The 22,222-nt window shown below is 34.4% G+C and overlaps 2 protein-coding genes across 4 annotated transcripts in view; both read left to right on the top strand.

The window, feature by feature from the left end:
* Positions 1-1,811: 1,811 nt before the first annotated feature.
* LOC124178738 (dynein axonemal intermediate chain 4-like) lies at positions 1,812-6,556 on the top strand. The gene is made up of 4 exons (XM_046562324.1): positions 1,812-1,917; positions 2,174-2,703; positions 2,835-3,225; positions 4,916-6,556. The coding sequence occupies exons 1-4, from the start codon at positions 1,861-1,863 to the stop codon at positions 6,296-6,298; spliced, it is 2,361 nt and encodes a 786-aa protein (XP_046418280.1). The 5' UTR covers positions 1,812-1,860; the 3' UTR covers positions 6,299-6,556.
* A 3,107-nt stretch (positions 6,557-9,663) lies between these two features.
* The window catches only part of LOC124178748 (SEC14-like protein 2), a 32,794-nt gene continuing 20,235 nt past the window's right edge, over positions 9,664-22,222 (top strand). The window contains exons 1-3 of one of the 3 annotated variants that reach the window (XM_046562341.1): positions 9,664-9,835; positions 12,941-13,131; positions 16,614-16,742. In XM_046562341.1, coding sequence (XP_046418297.1) covers positions 12,976-13,131; positions 16,614-16,742 — 285 coding nt within the window. In that variant the 5' untranslated portion in view covers positions 9,664-9,835; positions 12,941-12,975. Of the gene's footprint in view, positions 9,836-12,940; positions 13,132-15,944; positions 16,010-16,613; positions 16,743-22,222 lie in introns of those variants that run through there. The other 2 variants (XM_046562342.1, XM_046562343.1) reach the window with 2 other exon arrangements.

Here is a 22,222-nt window from a genome sequence, read left to right as displayed (position 1 = left end):
TTTGCAGCACGGGAAAAATCAGCCTTAAGGCCGAAGCACACAAAACTTACTGCATTCTGCTTATGGCTTCTGGAATTTTATGTGCTTCCACGCTTACAGTTCGGTGGTTTATTCGCTCTGTCCGCCTCACTCGGCTCATGTAAAAGTTCTCCATGTGTTGATGATGGCGCTGGCGGTGCTGTAGCGTGTAGCTCACAATAAGGGGAGGCCGCCAATTGTGAAATTCAGATTCGATTCATACTGCGCGTAATAAAAGCTCAAGGCCAGAGGTGTAATGTGGCAAAGCATTAACATGCGCTTCTTTGTCGTTGTCGAGAAAATCGACACTGAAATATTCCATTACGTTCAAATACTTTACTACGATAATCATACTTCAATGGCCGCGTGGCGCAGTGGTGGTCGCGGGATCGAATCTCGCTGCTCGCAACTTTTTTTTTTCCATTTCATTTTTTTTGTAATCCAATTGTGTGTATATACGTAATCCCCGGCAATCAGTTTCAATAATCATGTATATAATAATTTTTTTAAATGCCCTTTGTCGCGGAAAAACCGACGACTTCGAACATCATTATGTTGTTCGCAAACAAAGTTATATTTCAAAAATATTATCAATTGTTTTCATAATGTTTACCAAGTATAGTTAACGGAAGAAGTATGAACGATGTTTCAAAACGAATACGTGTAGTGGGAATCAAACGCTCAAAACATAACAGTGACTCCTCGAACAAACATTTGCTTCCTGAAATAGAATATAATATGGATTCGTGTTGTTTCATGCAAATAACACTAGAATGTTTGTTCGAGGAGTCACTGTTATGCTTCGAGCGTTAATTCTATTGACTGAGAACCAAAGTGAAAAAAAATCAAACAATTGGTCAAAAATCGTATAAAAATTATTCAGTTCGCTATATGATTTTTGATTTATTATATCTGACGATTCGTGCTTTCGTAATTTATTATGAGATTTTTTATTTATTTTAACGAATTTACAAAACAAATCATGTATCAAATTACACGTGAATTTCAGTCATTATGTTTTATAATTTAATACTTGACCATTTTCAGTAGGGAAAACGTTTCTTGAATAATCGTTGACTAAAGCTAGTATGTAACGTGCTTCGTTCCAGGAAGGTGTTTCAATTAGTCTGCAAATAGCAATATGCAGCAGTTTTAATTTTTCCTTGGCTGACGTCCCTGATAATTTCAATTACTTGCTCGTCGTCTAGTTTTTTTCTGACTCTTGTGCTTGATCCCTTGTGTACTTAGCAATTCATCGGTATTTGAATTTGCACCGCTTTTTTTTTTTTTTTTATCTCTTTGGCACTGCCGAGTTCGTGAATACCTCTACTTCTGTCCAAGAAAGATTTTATGGCGAATAACTTCTAATATTTGACCGTGCAGCTATCCCTGAAAATATTACAATGAAATGTGGACTGTCCCCCATCCATAATACATACATCAATTAAGGGGGTATTCTAGTCTAAAGGTCTAGTTTTCGGGCATTTTATTGGGCTTGGTGTAAAAAAGAATGAAAATTATTTTAGCACCCATTTTTTTCCCGCTCTTTTTATTGGTGATTGAAGAACTTACAGTTGAGTGTTTGTGAAAAAAAAATTCAAAAAGTTATGGGCCTCTAAATAGAGCCGTGACAAAAAAAATAGATGGGCCGGTTGACACTATTCCATAGTCGTAATTCACATAAAACAGTAAAACCACTTGATCAGTAAGAATGTCGCTATAGCCTCTACCGAAAGGAAAAAAAAACAGAAAATACAAAAATGGCATCTATTTAAAGGTAAAATTAATTTTTTCTTGCCCCAGAACTAAAAACAACACCACAACAAGGAAATTTAATTTAGGATGTTGGCAATACCGATAGTTGTTGACGATGATCGATATCACCCCTCGTTACAGCCGGTGAATACGAATACAATACATTTTAATTCAACAAAAATGCATCACAAGCTGCAGTGTTACGTAATGCGTGGATTTATTTTGACATCTCAGCAAAAAAATAATCGCAGTAATTAATAACAATTCAGATAATAAAAGTGTTGGGACTAGTTTGTTATTTAAAGGTTCGAATAATAACGGGCAAACGAGTGTTGTCAAATTACTGTACTTTTAAAGTGGAGTCTGCATTTTTTTATTTAAGAAATATTTTTGATTCAAGTACATCATTTCAAAGTTTCATCGTACGAAAAGAACCATGCCGAATAAAATGCGCAGTAGAAGCATATCGCTAAGGAAACTGGTCAGTTCTGATGGGGGTGGTAACAAAAACCAGAGTATCACGTCAGCGAAAACATCAATGCCACCGAAAAACCGTCGACTTGCACAGAAAACGTTAACCTCGATACTAAATCGGAGACGAAATTTCCGCGTGATACATGACGATGTCGACTTAACGCCGAAAAATTTAACTCACGCCGTTTATCACGAGATCGAAGAAAATCACCTAACAGCCTTTGACACAATCGGTTTGGGCCAGGGCTCAAGTAACACCCAACTCTTTTCTCAATCTTCGGGATCTCAGTATGGAAATTTGAAAGCCACTTCCTCCCTCATGATCAAGTCCAGCTCGATTCATATGCAGCAGACTCAACTGATGGATGATTTTACTATAGATGGCAGTCTCATGTCCGGTACTCTGTTGTCTATCACGGATGAGGACAGGGCTCCATCCCAGTTTTACCTGCCCAGGTGAATATTCGTGATGGTTACGTATGAATTGGCTTAATCAAAAGTTAGAGAAAGAGAAAAAACCATTAAAAAATGTCCGATTTATACTCAATAAAATTTTGAAACGCCCGTAATATCAATTTTGTCTTCAGGTACGATTTGGGTCTTATTCGTGTCCACCCAGAAAAAGTGAATATAATTCTGCAAGAGACAGATATATTTTTCTTATTCGAGCTACCACAGTTAACTGTTAACGTATCGTCAGAGGAGGGCTTGGCCGTAAAGCAGATGAACGAACAGTATGAGTACATCACAGTAGGTCCGGGGTCGAATAGAAAATTGGCTAATGCTGAAGCCCAAACGCCGTGTGTCTACCGTAAGAATAGATCGACATATCTAGCTAGAACAAAGCGAAGGAATCAAGGCAATATGGTCAATAATTGGATCATGTATGACACCTTCGAAAAATTGAAAACCTCGAAATCTCAGGGTCCAATCTTCGTACAGTTGGAAGAGGCAAGACAAAAGGCTTTAGAAAAAAAGGTACGTCTTCAAAATCTGTCCATGTGAAATTATTGGAAGTGATACGTATTAACGAATTACGTAAAGATATTATTTAAATCGAAAAAAATCATGTAACATCCACTGCTTTTGCAAATGTATAGAAATGCAAGTGACAAGGAAATACTTTTAATTCGTACTGCCTTTGTACCATTTTTGAATCTCATGACAAACTTTAAAAAAAAAATTCAAAATCTAAACGCACATTGAAAACGGTGAAAAAATGTTTCGAAAATTAATAATTTTTTGAATTCTCAGCTACCTCGTTGTATCAAGCATTGTTAATTTAAAATTTCTCTTCCTACCTTCGATGGTCGTTCGACAACAAATCAAGTTAAGGGCTTTTGAATTCTAACAAATTCATACAGTGTTTTCAAAGTTTATAAGGCTTGACGTGCATATGCTTATTAAATCGGTAGACTCAATGTCAAATTAGCGTAGCATAAAAACGTATATACAAAGCAATTTATTTTAAACGTAGCATTGGAAATATGTTGTCCTGAAATTTCTAACAAATTAGGGCATGGGCGCCTGTCGCAATTACTTTTTACGACTGACGCATGATCCCGATCAACAGTCAATTTTCGATTTCGTAGCTAATCAAGCAGCCGTTACCGAATAGTCTTGATAGATAAACTATACTAGTCGGAAAAATTGAGGAGCCAAACATTTTTACTTGATAAACCAGCAGTTTGAAAGTTGCATAACTCTGTGAAAAAATTCATTTAAAAAAACTCGTGAAAAAACCATTTCGAAGCTCGAAACATAAGCTTCAAGACACTTTTTTCAGATTAGGTGTAACTCCGTTATTTTTTTTCAAGTTATTCCACTTTGAAGCTACATGTGTCAAATTTTCAAATGAGACTTCGAGTTCAGAGTGACGCACGGAGCACAGAATTTGTTTAATCGATTTCTGAGATTACTGTTTTGAAGTGAGAAGTATCCAGTTGAGAAGAAACGATGACTAGGGAAAACAGGGAACCTTAGCAGATTGAGCGTCCGATTTCGCATTTGTGAGTTTTATCGGATTTTTATGCAAGTTGGTTAACTTGAGCTTCAGCGAACAAACCCGGCTTATAGAAGTTGTGTAAATGGTGCATTTTAGTTTAAGTAGATCTCAAATAGTTGATTTAATGATTTGGAAGCCAGACAGCACAAAACTTAAAGTCGTCAAAATGACGTCGACAGGATGTCTTATGCGCCATTTCCTCACGACTGTAAGGCCCCAAGGATACCTTTCAGACACGAAGATGTTTTATGTACATGAAGAAATCTTTTAGGCGTCAAAAAATCACGCGTAAGACATCCTCTGGATGTTTTTTTGACGACTTTCAATTCTGTGCTGTTTGAGAAAGGCTTGACTAACTTCTGATGTTAACTAACTGATGATTAACGATTCCTACAAATCGTCATAACCACGTAATTTGCATCTACTATTTTACCTGACGCGGGAGAGTTTAACGTATATTATCTCATGCCGTGTTTCCAAAAGTTGGCGTCTCTGCCTTGCTGGTAAAAATATCATGGAGCTTGTGAAATGAATATTACGATATTACGACTTTGTCGACGAACAGGGTTTTTAAGTCTTACGCATACGGAGCATGCCACTCAGCCTGCTAAGTTTTACCTCTTGTTTCCAATACTGTAATGAAACTGTACAACCGTTTTACAGATTAGTCCAACGAAATTACCTCAGATCGAGGAAAGCAGTGAACAATGGACGCTAGAGATGCAATTGGCGCAGCTGGCCGAACAGACTGACTTTTTAGATTCTGCAACAATCGTGGAGCGTATGGTAGCCAGCAGCCTCTACATAGTAGCTCAAAAACGATTCAAAGGAATAATAAAACAAGACCCGTACAGTCCTAGACTGCAATTCACGTACAGTCTAGATTTCCTGTGGTCCTTTGTATCGGAACACAGCGCAGGATACAACGTGGCTTGTTTTTGTTGGAACTATGTTAACAAAGATGTTCTGGCTGTAGGCTACGGGCCAATTGAAAACCAGGAAAACCGTCAAGGACTTGTGATGATATGGACAGCGAAGAACCCGCATAGGGCTGGCCGATGGCATTATTTCAATAGTCCGGTTTCCGCTCTTGACTGGAGTCGAAACCGGCCAAATCTCTTGGCGATTGGATTTTACGACGGTGTGGTGCAGGTCATCGATGTCAGCAATAAGAATTTGGTCATAATGCGATGCAGCAGCAGAACGAGTTCGCCTTCGTACGCACCGCACTGGCAAGTGCAATGGTGGCCGGGTGAAGACGAAGTTATGTTTGAGGAGCAGCTCTACACATGCAATCAGGACGGGCGTATTCTTTCTTATAGAGCAGACACAGACTTCAGCTGCAATCAGATAATGCGGATCAGTAGGAACGAGAGGAAAATCAAGGGTGTAGAACAGCAGCCCGAACAGTGCGTCGTTCACGATATTTCCATCACCAGAAACCCAGGAGCACTCGTATTGTGCAAGCATCCGGGACTTCCAATGATCTACTTCGTCGGATCTGACGAGGGTTGTATTCATCGATGTTCGACTACTTATTTGCAGCAACACATCGACAGTTTTCGTGCACACAACGGACCGATTTATGCTATAGAATTTTCGCCATTTTGTTCAAAGATTTTTCTGACTTGTGGGGCAGATTGGTGCACGAGAATATGGGCTGATGGGATAAACGAGCCTTTGATTACCTTATCGACGCAAATGGCTTGCGTTCAGAAGGCCGCTTGGAGTCCGAAAATTTCTACGGTCGTAGCGACCATCGTTAATAATCAAATAGACGTCTGGGATATCAGAAGGAAATCTTATACCGCAGCCTCGAGCACAACTTGCGATACTCAAGGAAGACTCTTGCTTCTAGAGTTCACTGCCAACGGAAATCAGCTCGTTGCCGGTGATAGTCTAGGTACCATATTCATCTATAACCTCGAAGGAATGCCCTTTCCACCATATAATCAAACCGGTGTTCTTGTCACGTTTATACTTAAAGCACTTGAAACGAAGCCCAACTTAATCAGAAAACTCAAAAAACTGGGAAAACCGTTCTAGCACGATGGATCGGATTTGTATACATTAGTACATTATTGTCCGATTGGAACAATTACACTGATTCAATGAGATTACATGGCACTGTATACGTTGTAATCTTAGGAGCTATATACATAGTTTATTGTTCTAACGAACGGTAGTAAAGGGATTGTTGAGGTCGTTGAAGTAAATTGTTGAAACTTTACGTATAAGTTATAACTTCTTTGATGTTATTGTAACTTTTCTTCAATAAATATTTAAGCTCTAAGGTGGCCCTGCCCCTATTGTTTGGCCTATTGTTTTATTTGTTTTCTAGCAATTTATATGTATAGTTTTCTATGAACGTCGTATGGACTGTGTCGCATGAATTTTTTTTTGATAGAAGCATACTGTGAACAAAAAAAAAAAAAAAAAAAAAAAAAAACGGCAATTTTTCAAGCTCATCATTTAAATGTGAAGTCATGTGAATTTCAGATTTTTCCATCTAGCCGTTTCCGAGATCGTTGCAGGAGTTCATAGAAAATGGTGCTTTTCAATTTTTTTTAGATAGAAGCATGTATTAGAAAAAAAATAGGACGTGGTGATTTTTCAGGGTGTCTTATAACACTAAAAAAAAAAGTTATCGGAATAGCATTATCAATTATGCTACAAAGCTTGTCACAAAAAAAAGCTTCGGAGTATTCTCAAAATAAACCAAAACAAATCTTGGCTTTCAAACAATGTTGAAATATTGAAGGTTGGATGCTTTTTAACGATATTTTCTCGCTTTAAAGCAAAGCCTCGCGGTTCTGACAAGCAGAGCAAGAGGAAGCATTATTTCGAATGAAACGATTTGTGGTCATTGTTATATTTATCGTAACGACGTTCAGTCTTTTGAACCTAACCGTTCCACACGTCCCCCTACATATAGTGTATACTTATTTTATCTTTGCCTTTCGTTGAGAATTCTCACTTCTCTTCCTATATTCTGTGCTGCATACCGATCCATTTCCATCATCACTTAGCTACCAAATGTGATTACTTTTATGTTCTTGGCACACCTAAGTCTCATCACCAGTCTACAGAGGTTTGTTGTGGAAACAAAACACTTGTGGGATGTTTATCCAATTTTTTATACGTTGATAGCCATCGGGACCTAGATTTTTGTGCCGACTGATTTTTTAAATACTGCGTAAAAACGTCAAGATTATATTTATAAATCGAAAATTCGTCCCAACGTCAAATAACTCTGAGTCACCGTGAAACAAGAATAATACTTCAGAACCTTGTATATCTACTATATATAGAGAGAAGAAAGAGGTGATTGTAATACAAATATCGTATCCTGTAAATCTGTGAATCGTTATAGAATTTGGAATATGTAACTGGGACTTGCTGTAAATTTTACGTTATGTCGTTGCTCATACGAGAAATAACTACACCCATGATAGTTCGCGTAACGCCCTAAATACTTTCCGGAAAAGTTGGCCGTAAAGCGAAAAGCCGTATATCGAATCAATTATTTCGATACAAATCCATACAAATTCAATCAGATCTGTTCCACTTTTTTTTATAAAATAATATAGTTTTTAGTTCATAAAGCATTTAGTTCTTTTTATTTCCTTTAAGAATACTTACATAAAAATAATTTTTCGGGCCGTATAACGAAACATTGTGGGCCGTAAATCGAGAAAGTGCCGTAGGTAATTAAAAAAAGCCATTATAGCGAAATGCCGTAAAAAGAGTGACCATATAGCGAGTTATAGGTGTATCTACCTGATTTTATACTGTGGTGGAAAAAAAATATGGGCACTTTCCTCAAAAGCATGCCATTCTCATCTCTGCTGAAGCATTGCGAATTACGTTTGTGGATTCAAATTGTACCTATTTGGATAATTATTAATTAATTAGCCGCTAATAACCAGACGTGATTTTCATTAAGTTGGAGCTCAAATATTCGAAAAAAACTTGATATTCTAACTGTTGATCATATAGAATTGTAATCGATCAACCGTTAGTAGTTATTAATTGTGCGGCCATGTTATCTAAATGTGAAGTGGGCATAATCCTCAAGTTTCGAAAATTTGGGGTCCAACAGAATGAAAACCACAACTGATCATTAGCAGCAAATTGCAGTCTCATTTAAAATTTCCAATCATCAATCCTTTGCAGTTATTTCACTATAGCGGTTGTGATGTTTTAATGTGAAATTTCCCGACCATTGATAATTTTGAAAATTTAAGGTGCGTGAATGTATGTGAGTTTGTACCCTAGGTGGGATATTTGGCTCGCACCAAGTATCGAAGGAGTAGAGAAAAAGACGAACTGAAATATTCCGCATCTGTTATATGTTTGCGGGGTTTTGATGTTGTAGTATTTTTTTCACCATGCCCCCCTCAATGCAATTGAAATGTTCTATATTCGACAGATTTGCTCCGACATCTTCCTTGGATATTCGGACGTTTCTGAAACACTTGAATATTTGAACTGATTAGTTTTTGCGACATCGAAAAGTTTAAACGTATTCGGCCATTGCAGCAGGCAGCGCAAACTTGACGCACAACAGGGTAAACTTTGCAAAGTGGAATAGTTATCATGTAGTTTTCGGACATTTATGGTAAATGAACTTTAGGAACGCCAACAACTTGAACCCGTGGCGCAAAATGATCAGGTATCAAGTTAGACTTGAAATTGACTACTTAACCTGATCGTCTCAATTGCCGTTCATTAAAATGTGACGTTACAAACTCACAATGGTTAACGCGTGCTATAAGACCTGTTATACTGTGCTACTGTCGACTAATTCGAAATGTGAGCTACTTACGGACAATTGTTTGATATCGCCTTGAATTTAAAGTTGACGGACTTTGCTATTCCAAAGAGAGAGAGAGAGAGAGAGAGAGAAAAAAAAAAATCTGCGTGACAAATATTCGCTGTTGCTTTTAAATATTTTTACTACTACTACGTGATTAACAAGAATTATTTTCCGGAAATGGTCGATCTGTATAGGAGAAATTAACTTCAATTCGAAAAGAATTTCAGTAATTGTTCCCAGAAAACCATTCTTTTTTTTCTGATTTTTTCCCTGCAAAGTTTTTTTTATTTCCGATATTTTCTAAGCCATTCCGCGATTGAAAAATAACTCTTATTTCCTATTACTCTGAATATTTTTTTGCGATTTTGTAAGAGGCCCGAGAGGAATACGCGCTATTATTTTTCTTTACTTCTTTGGCTATCCGCATGCGATCAACTTATTCAAGTTTGCCACTCGCAACAAGTGTATAGTCTCTTTTCTATTATTCGCGGGTCTGCCACAGCTAGCCGATGGGGCGTTCGATGGGATTCGGAAGTTGTCGGCAAGGTTCGTAGCCTTTCGCAGCGTTGCTCGCTTCTCGTTCGTCACTTGTTTTGAGTACGGCAAGCACCGCGGAATTACCAACAAATGTGTTGTGTCGGGTAATGGTGGCGTAGGCTAAAATACGCACTGTGATTAACACCGTGATTACACAAACAATTGACCTTAATTGTGCGTATCAAGTTATGACTTGAAGGTACGGTGGACACTCTTCTCTGACAATGGTAATATTATTTCATTTGCGTTTCAACCGTAGCTGACAAACTAACTTACAATTAACGCATCTTATTTTCCCAATGCATATACGTATTGTTCTTTTATTACCAGAAATAATTTCGCTTATATCTATAATTACGATCAGCTGCTCCACTTTATTCAACATTCACGCGATATTCTTAGCCATATTTACACTATAGCATAATCTTTTCGCACTACAACCTTGTTCATTTTTTTTTTTTATTTTGTTCTACTTATGTTAACACAGTCCGGAGTTGTGAGTGCAGCTAATATAATAATAAATACGTCATAAAAAATAACTGCAGATAACCCTTCTGTTACTCAAGTGAAAAAAATATTTGATAATCCACAATCTCTGTGCTACAGTCTTAATTCATGATTCCCAGATTCTTGTCTGACTTTGGAAACATATAGTAATTCATTCTTATTGTATGACCCGTTTATAGTGTTTTCAAAATTTTCTCACAATACGGTACTGAATACACCTATTACACGTATAATTAGAGACGTCATTAAATTAACGCAAATGTTATTCATAAGCAAACTACTCACTGCTCTCATATATTTGTATGATAAATATTTTTCATTCTTGTATTGCATTGAATTATTTTATACTTTACGTTATAACAACGTTCCAAACTTCAAGCTCATGGAAGTTTAACCACATAATCTTGATTACTAACCCGTATACACATTTAGACTAAGGATATGTTGCAATTTATTCCACATATTACAAGCATGAATATTTACACTCAACTAATATTTGTAGAGGTAATATTTCTTTATCCCATACAGTTTTAACTTTAATTCCATTGTCTTAAGGTTAATATTCACAAGTAAACATTATATTTGATAAGCACTCAGTTTATTTACTCAGCTCAGTGATTCATAAATCGTCAAGCCTAAAAGGCTGGAAATGCAGGTTTTGAAGCTGAGGTTCCACTGATTCGAAAATAAACTCAAATCAAATAAGGAGTACTTATGGGTTCAGTCTATAGTCATAATACAATTTGGATCCGGTAAATTTTGAGGTCCCATTAAAAACTGTCAATTCCTAATAATTCTCTATCGACAATCCAAACCTTTGCATTATTTTTTCATTAGCTTTATTACAACTGTTTCAATTTTGATTAGGTTTTTTCCCAGTTGGGCAATTGAAAATTTATTGTTTCGTAAATGAAGTTCGTGATTTTGAATTTATATGTCACTATATTTAAGTGTGAAACACGTTTTTGAAATGTTGTAAAGAAGTCTAAGGTTATCCAGTTCGAACACTCTAGATTAATTACACGACGGATCCAAAATTAGAGAACTGAAAATTTAGAGATATTATCAATGTCACCCAACAACAAAACGCTAACTTACATTTAGTTGATACACCAAGAAGGCACATAATTGACGAAAATAATGGTAACCCCGCGAATACATATCAGTTTTCTAATAATATATCAGACAATAAATATCTGAATAGGTAATAAGTATAATTACTGGCAAACTTATCCAATCGTTTTGATAAATTCGAGCACGAATATTTTCTTAAAAAATTGTTGTACATCTTGTAGTTCAAAAAAGTTTGTGTAGAAAAAAAAAAAAGTATTATTCATTGCCATTGATTTCCGAAGAACTGGATTTTTATGTTCAATTTTTAAGATCCTACCATTGCACTTTACGATTGTAGATAGTAATGTTACATTACACATTGTCACCCTGACCTATAAACATAGTAGCAATCAGTGTCGCCGGTTCCGTTACTTTCTCTTTGATACATTATTTGTTACTTGTTTGAGAGATTGGCTAAATTGTTTACATGTGTCATAACATTCGGCTAGTCACCCATGAATGTAGATTGGTAATTCCTTTGAAAAACGTTGCCATCCGAAAGAAATATAAAAATTAAATTGAAAATGGAAAGTTTAGGCCAATAGCCTAAGAATTTTAAATATGTCGTGTCATTTTGAAAATATTTAACACATTAAATAAATATGTGTATTATTCAGGTAATTTATGCTAGACCTTTTTCAAATTGTAGGTGAAGTTGTGATGAAATGAGAATCATGGGAATCTGAGAAACCAAACATTTTAATTAGAACGTTTTGATCCAGAAAATTACACTCATTAAAATAACATAAAAACTTTTAAAAATTAAATTTGGTAAGTTTTGACCTTAAAAATCAAATTTGCGGGAATTTTCACTATAATATTCGTAATGAGTCAAAATATATGAGTATACAAAGTTTCAAATTGATTGGAGGTATGGGCTTTTGGAAACTTTGTCCTAAGGCTTATTCGAAAATGAGTCAAGAAAACTATCCAGAATTAGGTGTTTTTTTACACCTAGTACCACTTCAATTTAAAATAGTGTACAAAATATATTTTATACCAGTTCTACTGTGACTACAAAAATAGTTTAACAATCGTGTCTTACCTAGAGACAAGAATCTACTTAGAAAACTGTTGAGAGTCGTAACATCCTTTACATTTTTATAACATACTTTTCTTCTTACAGCTTTATCGATCAAGCTGTTTTCAGTGAAAAATTAATTTGCCCACATTTTTTTTTTGTTCAAAACTCTAAATTCCTTTATTTGAATGAGGTTGAAGTTAATAAAGTTAATGCAAGGAAATGTTTATCAGGAAATCGCGGTTTTCCAACTTTAGAATGATTTTAAAACGAGCTGAAGTTGCGAAATATAAATATAAGCTGCTTTATTATGGTTTAGCATATTCCAAATAATCCTAAAGTTGCGAAATAACGCTGATTTCTCACAGTGCATGGATAAATTAATGTCAGGAACTCCATCCTGATTAATATTGGAAATTCAAGATATTTCATAAAAATTAGATTCTCGAACTTCACTACCTTATTCGAGTGAACATTAGAACGTTTGGCTGCCAATTCCGACTGCTAACTTCAGCCTCGTACTGATATACGAATATAAGTTTCCAAGATTTGAACTCATACCAATGCAAATCTAATTTCTCTCAATGCCACTAACAAAAATATTCCTTTTCGCTAATTTATTGGATTACTTGTGTCTAAACTCGGAAGATCATGGTTAAATTTGATTTATTAACAATGAATTTTATTTCAGTTTTGGTCGTGATTGCTCAACATCATTTTGGCCTAATGTCTGTATGGTCAACAAGCACTGGGCGCAACTCAGTGTTTGCTGCAGAGGGTGCACCATCTCTCCTCTCTCACATACCTGTTCACGCACATGCACATACTGAACAGCGCAATAATAACGGCCATTGCTTTCATAGTCGTTCCCACAGTTGCCAGGTATGTTATGAATTGTAGTTAAGTGTGTGAATCATTTAACTAGCCATCTTTGGTTGGTATCTGCACTTACCAAAATTCCTACAGATAACAAAGTTATAATTAATTTAGGCATATTAATCTTAGCTTTTGCTTATTTCGCCTATATCAAAGATCAAAACACTGTCCATGATATTTATGTAAAGTTTATCCCGAGTATCGAATCAAAATTTTTAGAAATGTATTAAAGCTGAATGTATCCGGTGGTCTAATATAAGTCATTTTGTGCCATGATCAGCACCTTGAATATAAAAGGCACCGTGGACTTGCCGTAGAATTACTACTGCCAACAGTCACGATTCTTGGTTCCACGAGTTGTCACGATAAAGTCCTTCCCTTTTTATGCTATAGTCCAATACTTTATGGAATCGTTGCATGAAATGAATGATAAGTTTGATATTTTAATTTGCTGCCAGATTTGTTGCTTATTCAGTTTTTAGTTGCCAAACTTCATATTATCTATATATCCCCTCTCAAAAAGTAATCCGTTATCACGACTTGTCTTACATTTCGGTCATCGCTTTTTTGAGATGTAATTCGAGTTTAGCTTGCCCGAGCCATGGCTTTTTGCGGTCCAATCCACAATACGGTCTCCATATGTTTGCTGGATGTCTTGCGGTGTTGAAAAATCTCAGTAGAATCCGATTAACAGCTTTTGCAAAACTAAGAATGGATAACTCTGTCTATATTAATTAAATTTCAACTCTTGATACTTTGCAGTATTACAATTCACGTTAATTTCTTCAAAGTTCTGATCTTTTTTTGAATCTCCATAAACAATTTGGAGGTTGGCGCACATGTTGCAATGCATTGTGTCTTGGCACTTTAAGAAGCTACACAGGATTGTGGTCCTAGATTCTGTAACTAGTTTTAATTTTTATTCGTCCAGTCCAGCAGCCTAGGTTACTTGGAAAATATTTTTCAAATTTGAATTAAAAATAAATATATTTCAGTAAAAAATAGTAAAATTAAAATAATTCTGAAACATTCAATGCAAAATGAATTATTTTTCTACTTCAGAATAAATTGAAGCAGATGAGCTTGCAAAATATAAATATATTAACACTGTATCAAGGTTCACCGAATTTCAAACAATCCTAGAGTTGCGAATTAACGATTTGAAAAAAAGAGCCTCGTTATACAAACATAATGAATTTCAATCCCGTCAGCCCTAAGCTATTTGCAGAATAAGTTTCTTTTGTTATGACGGAAAATATATATATTACTTTAAATGTGACCCGCTGTAATTCAGGTAATTAACGATCTTTTGACTTCACATTTTGGAAAAATACTTGTGAATTGTGTTCAGAAATAGTCTGTGTGTCAAAAAATTATAAACTTTGATACTCAATGGTAACTTATTTCACTCGTATACCTATAAATTGTTGTCTCAATCACACTTCGATGCACTATAATACTCTGGAAGATTAGCAATATGTAATTAGGCTGAAACTTTTAATGAACAAAATGTTTGCAAGGTATCGAGAGATTTGGTTTTGAAACTTTCGTTTTCATTGATCCCGCCTTTAAAAAAAATCCATATAATCCATTCCACACAAATTGAACTGCTTAACATTTTGAAAACTGTTGTATTTGGATTTGCTTCATGCAATGATAATTTCATATATAATATGCAAGATATCTTAGAGGCTATTTTACTTTAAATCAGTAACGATGTATTCGATAAAATCTATATCGCACAGCTGAAACTAGTTTATTAACTTTGATGCCTAATTTTAAATTCGACGCTCTCAAGTTACTAACAAACTTATTTAGATTTTTTGTGGTATTATATGCACAATTAACACTGTTCAATTAACCACAATAGCTATGTAATACTAACAGTGCTGAAAACAAAACTGGATGAGACTGCCGAGTCTTGTCTCGGTTACAAAAAAACTTCAATTTTTACCTGGTCTCGGGCTTAATGGAAAAAACTCAATTCTCATTTCTAGTCTTTCTCCTGCCTTGGTATGGTCTTGGTCATGCTTGGTGATTCCTCGGCATTCAACTATATAAATTTCGAATTTTTTATATAAGTGCATCGGTTGGTTCTATGAAAATTTTGGTTTTGATGGATGAGAAAAAACCTGGTATATTTATATAAAATTAAAAGTATTTTAATAGAAAATATCTGTAACTTGGAGAAATTTATGCAATTTTAGGAATATGGAGTGATATTATGCATTACAGTTTTCCTTTGAACACTGACTAATATTGACGAGACTTCAGGACAATCTTGACAATCTTGGTATCGTCCCGAATTTTTCCACTGTGATCTTATTTTGGTCTCGTTCTGAAAGTCAAGACAAAACTGAGACGAGACCAAGTTTAAGGTTGTTCTTGTGTCCAACACTAAATATTAATAATATCATTTGAATTTTTGCATGTATTATATTATTTGCTGTTTCAGTACTCGATAATTCAGTCACACACTTATGTAACAGTCATTTTATAACACTGTTCTTCTCAAAACAGTGAATTAGGGATTTTGTTTTATTTTACCGGACAACGAGATCTTGTATTATTTCCTAGGTAATGAAATTTGAGTTCACGGTGGCTACATTGTTCGAAAAATTACTGCATCACAAAGTAGACATGTTAACTTCGTGAAGTACAAAATGTACTAGAATTTACAAGGAATGTAATTTGTAAAATCCTTTGACACTTGTGAGTAATTTTTACTTACGTAATGGTACTCGACCCACTCTGGAGTATAAATGTAGAAACATTTTTAGTTTTCTTATTAATCTTGGTTCGTATTTTCTTTGGTTCAGCACCCATTGGTTATTTTACCTTCCGTGGGACTTGCTACACACACTTCTATTGGCAACATCATATGGTACGTTTTCACTGACGTTTTCACAACCATCCTTTCAAAAAATTTATACAATAACAATTTATCAGTGACTGATTGTTGCTTTTTCTTTCGTGATGGTGTCGTTTTTTTAATCCATCTTCTCCACTTTTATGAAAAACTGTATCTTCTATTAACATTGTTTATTGTTACTTGAATGCATGCACTTAACCGAATTTATTGGCAAAGAGAAATTTTGATGCTGAAATTTATTCTTCTCTAAAATAATCATTATATCATAGTAATTAGTTTTAAACCTCAGTTCTCTGCATTGTTTAGGAAAAATAGTTAATCTTTTGTAATTATAGACGCAGTTAACCACCTTATTATGTAAATCTAGTCGTAGATGCGGGCCCAATTTCTTTGTCCCTTCTATTTTCGATTGATTGCTTTACAGTATCGCAAATTTCTTTTTTAAGACAATATTTTGTAATACAGACTAGGAAAAGTAATCACACTTGACTGTGTGAACAGCAAGAACTGCTAGTTATTTTTGGGTAGGATATGAATTAAAGTTTTACCTTCGGTTTAGCTCTCAGTTTTTTTGAATCTGTATCCACAAAAATCAGTAATTGTTTTTTGTCGTTAGTCAAAGATGTCACAATCAGGAGATGGGCTACATACTCCGGGCTATTTGTCTTGGAGGAAATTGCAACTAAGCAGAGCCAAACTCAAAGCTTCCAGTAAGACTTCAGCTTTGCTTTCTGGTTTTGCCATGGTAAGATTTAATTAATCATCGTTGAACTGATGTAGCGAAACTGATAATGAGACATTCGATGCATAATTTTGAAAAAATCTCAGGTTATGTAGTTATAGCTTATATACTTTTCTGAAAAAATGAACAGTTCATGCTATACAACTTCACTCGATCATAAAGAAAATGCACGATGTGGATAATTTCTCGATTCTTCGTTTTTTTTTTTTTTTTTTTCTCAAGTCAAATTTTTTACTGATAGGACTTTAAAGATATTTTTGTACTTGTAAAATTCTATCAATGACTGTGCCGATATATAATAAGGAGATGAAAATGAAAAAATGCATCTTCAATTGTAGCATTACATAACAGGCTTATTAATAATTTATGACTGACACACGTCATTAATTGGGATAACAGGTTCTGATGATTAACATGTACATTTTGAATTCAATGTATCCATATAATTACAGGAAATCAGTAATGTAGATAAATCATATTATACATATAGTACATTCTTATTGGATGTAAGCCATTGAAGAGAATTCATGATTGAAATGTGTTTACACAAACTGAAAATATGTACCTTCCATTTGTGTACCGATCTTGCAGTTTCAAATAGGTAGTTTCAAAGGTACATGTAATAATGTCAACAATTCTATTGGCGTGTATAAATATAATGGAGAATTGAAAGTAAAATAGGCAAACACACCACGTAAATAGAAAATTTGATGGACAGGTGGCCATGGTTGAAGTACAGCTGGATAAGGATACAACAGTGCCGAAATCAATGCTGATTGGATTCGCAATTTGCACAACATTACTGGTGTCTGTTCACATGCTGGCACTCATGATATCCACTTGCATCCTTCCAAACATCGAAGCAATATGCAATCTTCACAGTATTAGTCTCGTCCACGAATCGCCACACGAACGACTTCACTGGTACATTGAAATTGCCTGGGCATTTTCAACACTGCTAGGATTATTGTTATTTTTGTTAGAGATTGCAATTTTGTGTTGGGTCAAATTCTACGAAGTTGAGAAGGCTGCGTCGTGGGCAGCGTGTGTAGTTTTAATCCCGGTGTTGATTGTATTTCTGGCATTTGCAATACACTTTTACAGAAGCTTAGTGGCACACAAATACGAAGTCACTGCAAGTGGCATTAGAGAACTGGAATTGCTCAAAGAACAAATAGAATCCGCAGACCTTGAAGGCCGAAATGGAATGAACCCATTGCAAAGTACCATTCATATTGTATGAGGCATTCTTTGAGGTTACTTTCTGAGATTTTATGGCGTTGTTGTACTGTCCTCAGAAACATAGAATAAAATGAAAAAAAAACTTAAAAGACGGAAGGGGAAGATATAATTTTCTCAAACTAAATATTGGGCAACACAGAAGTTGAGTTACATTTCTGAAACTGTAATTGTGTGTTGAATACATTTTGCTGCGTAAGGTGGCGTTATCAATTTAAGACACTTGGGTATTTGCATTCGAAGCAAAAAATTATTTTTATATACGTATAGTCCAGAAAAACACGAAATCATTGGATCGCATTATTTCTTTTTTTTTAAGAAAGATTATTGCGGGTATTACAAGCAATTTAAGTTCACCGGTTTTGTAATAATTATAGATATACCTAACCTGATCTACTTCAGCGTGGATGACGTCATATTATTATAGTTTTAAGACTGCTGTATTTTCGACAATTTTTATTTAATGAGACCAAAAAAAAAAGAACGAATACGACCTAGCTATTTTTAGTTTCTTTGCTAAATACGTACGTACAATTTTTCCATGCAAAGACCTTATTCTACGATTCATATAGTTTATTTCTGATAGTTAAAGATTATTCTAAATAGGTAAGAAAAGTCATAAAAGTACGCAAACCCCGGCCTATTACAGTAAAAATAATGATAATATATTGTAACAGTGTAGGAAATATTTTTTTCACTCATACAAAAACGTCGCGATTGACATTTCAAGCTTTCTTTGAATAATATAAAGTGCACGGAATTCTTCAATTGATTAAGAAGTGAAACTGGTTATAACGACAGTAAAAATGTATCCAGAATTGTGAAACATTTGAACATAATGAATAATTCGTCAGTGACACTTCCATAGTGATTGTTTGTAGAATTAATTGGCTAACTTCGTTTCAGTTTCTTCTTTGTAGGGAGCAATTTGAGGCACATGTGTTCCCTTTGTTGGTGAATTTTGCAAGTTCCGCAGTGAAGAATAACTAGAATTAAACCTGAAGAGCATTAAAATCTATTCTTAATTAACGTCAGAATCATGAAAAACTATTAGAAAAATTCCAAATGTCATTATTATCGCCATTTTCTCATGTGCGTTTCGTTGGGCCACCGAATTCTTGGATTATTGCCACATCAGCCTGTAGTCCTCATGTTGGGGCTTGAATATTACCAGAGTTGTTTTGAAATGCTTCTTTCAACGGTCGAACGGTCTTTATTTACTGTTACCGTGGACTGTAATTTCTCATAAACTTCAAAAACAAAAGATCCAGTAACACAAAAGCTATAAAAAAACATCAACTTAATTTTTCTTACCGTGGCTAAAAATCTGGCTTCTTTCTTCGCTTTTCATTGAGCATGAATCAACTGCGTAGATCTGTGTAAAGGTTTCTTAAAATAGGCTCTGAGATGTGATATTATTATATATATATTTTTTTTTCCTTGTAAATTACCTTGAATGGCCGTTTGTAGATCAACTTTTTTTTAGGAAATTTAAGATCAGAAGTGCAATTCTATAATTCCAGTAGTTGGCTGAAGTCATAAGTGAACGTCGTGCCACTTGTTACCTGGCTGCGACTCGCTAGTGTAAAGTTAAAGACTATTAATAACTTATACGGAATTACACGGCAGGGGGATATATTAAACAGGTTTCGAATTACCGTCAAATACGTCTGCTTAAAATGGTCAAATTGTTTCTAGTATTAGTTGGAATATGTTAGTCTAAAAACATGTTTACTTTTGCACAGTATTGGTTGCCAGTCTATTACAACGTAATTTGTTATATATTTTGACTCTAAAATATACATTTCATTGAATCTCAAACCAATTACAAAATACACTTGTAAATTGTAATGGAAACAAAAGCAATACACGTGCAAACTATTGATCATCAAAATGTTACAAATTTAAAATCAACTAACTAATAATATTTAAGTGCGGATATTTTACATGATAATTAACTTTATATCGTTATTGACACTTTATAAAATATTTACATTAATGATAGTCGTCATATAGTTAATATTTTCCGTTACATAGTTAATATTTTTAACGCTAAGAAATTAATTGGACAGAAAAGAGGAATTCCGATGATCTTAGCAGTATGTTTTGTTAAGGATGTTGAGGTTTTACAGTCCTGTAAAAAAATAAGTCGAAAAAAAGTTTAGCAGTAGGTACGAGATTGAACTCAAGTTAATTAAGCTGAATTTATACAGGAAATGTCTTCCCAGTAGTAATATAAAATAAATAAATAAAACCGCAAATTCGGATAAAGAAAGTGTAGTTATTAATAATTCAAAATAAGTCACGTTTTTTATTTCGTTTTCGCAGTAGTAAAATCGTATCATTTGTCCAACATCAATGGATCAGAGCTTATTTTGTTCGTGTTTGGATATTTTGCAAATCACCTGAAATAATGTTCGAGTAGTGTTACCATTATTTGAATCAAGCATAAGTTTAGTAATTATCACCTTTAATGATATGGTGCACAACATTTTGGTGATAAACTGAGATCCAACCCTAGAAATACATCTCAGGCAATATGTGAGGTATTCATTCGCGGAAATAATCGGCCGTGATTCATCGAAATTTGATAAATAATACGGTTTTAATACAAACAAACGAAACGACAATATGATCTTTTCAAAATTATTAATAACCAAACTTTGTTAATTTGAGTTTACAGACTCTGGCATGCATATATACGGATCATTTTTACGGTTTTACATACGTAAGTCTGTGTACGAATAATTTTCTTATGTAACACGAGCAGAGATTATGCGTTTTTTTTTTGCTTGTGTTCTGTACATAAAGTAATCGTTTCTACAGCAGTAGAAAAAAAGAGCATTGGAGTAGAGAAAATTTTACTTTTACATTACAGTACTAAACAGTGCTCTTTTTTCTACTCCGCTATGACAAAAAATTAGTGAACCACACTTTTGTTACATAAAGTATGGTGCGCACCATGGGAGGCAAAGTCTTTTTTATCACATGTGCTCGTATTGCCTTTGGATCGCGCATTCCATAAAATACAAATGAAGTAACTTTGCTTGAATTGTTAAACGCTCAATTTTATTTTACTAATTTTTATACTACAGGCCTGTACTTTCTAAACATCCTTAAGCACCGTTTCATAAGTTTACGGGCCATAGAGTATTTGATGGCAATAGTTTATAATCCTTTTGGTATATAATACATTTCCCCATTGGACTGAAAAAGTCTTCCACTTTTAATATTTGTTTTTACGCAAGGGAGAGTCTCTGCCGTAATAAGCTTTACGAAAGACTTCACACGTAGTGTAGTGGAAGCTCTGATTCGGCGATTTTCAATATCTTATTTGCTCAGTTGCATCTTATGAAAAAAACATCGTGATATATGGATAGTTGACAATCTTAATTTCGCTTGCGTAGTGATTCAACAAGCGATTTAATTATTGAAATGCATTTGAATCACTGTAAAATATTAATGTTATTAAAACATTCCCATTTGTGCATAGTGACTTATCTTTAAGACGAGAAAAATATTGGCCAACACAGAACCCATTGAACGTATGCCTCACATGTTATAATTGAATCTTAAATTCATTATGTATAAACTATTTTGCATAGTTTGTGAGAAAAATTGCTTCTCTTTTGGTATGGAATTAAAATGTAAAAATACTTTTGCAACAATGACATTGTCGATGAATGATTTGCTCTGAAAGCAAGTTATCTCTAAAACTTGTTGTTAATCATTTTTTATACTGACAAATTAGTCCGTCACACGAAATGCCTATCTTCGTGATTATAGAAGAAATCACTAATTTTAATGCATGTACATTTGTCTTTTGAAGACTTTGAAATTACAGAAAAATTATAAGCAAGATATAAAGTTACATTCACAATTCATCTTAGACGCAGTAAACCTATTTAAATTTAATTATGTTTATTGAAAGATCATGCCACATTATTGCGCTACTTACCCAAACACAATTAATTCTTACGTGCTGTTTAGTATATTTTATGTTCGTGGTTTAGCCATTTTTACTAGTGACTTATCAAACATGTACACTCTATTTGAAGAAATATCAGAATCAAAAACTTGATAAAACAGAATGTGCGTCTGTAAACGAATTTGAATTAAATTTGATAAGAGTAAATTCATTCAAAACCGTATCTTTGAACAAAGTAAAATATGTTAAAACCTGCGAACGTCTACTAAAAAGTCAATGAGTTACTAACATTACCTTTGGAATATTTATATTAGTG

Source organism: Neodiprion fabricii, chromosome 3, assembly GCF_021155785.1.
Source record: "Neodiprion fabricii isolate iyNeoFabr1 chromosome 3, iyNeoFabr1.1, whole genome shotgun sequence".
Lineage (NCBI taxonomy): Eukaryota > Metazoa > Arthropoda > Insecta > Hymenoptera > Diprionidae > Neodiprion > Neodiprion fabricii.
Note: the sequence above shows the minus strand (reverse complement) of the source record. Positions and strands in the feature narration are given on the sequence as shown.

Coding starts and splice junctions, on each gene's coding strand:
- LOC124178738 (XM_046562324.1), top strand. CDS start 1,861: ATGTTGGCAATACCGATAGTTGTTGACGATGATCGATATCACCCCTCG. Junction 2,704..2,834: donor TCCCAGTTTTACCTGCCCAG/GTGAATATTCGT, acceptor TTTTGTCTTCAG/GTACGATTTGGGTCTTATTC. Junction 3,226..4,915: donor AAAAGGCTTTAGAAAAAAAG/GTACGTCTTCAA, acceptor ACCGTTTTACAG/ATTAGTCCAACGAAATTACC.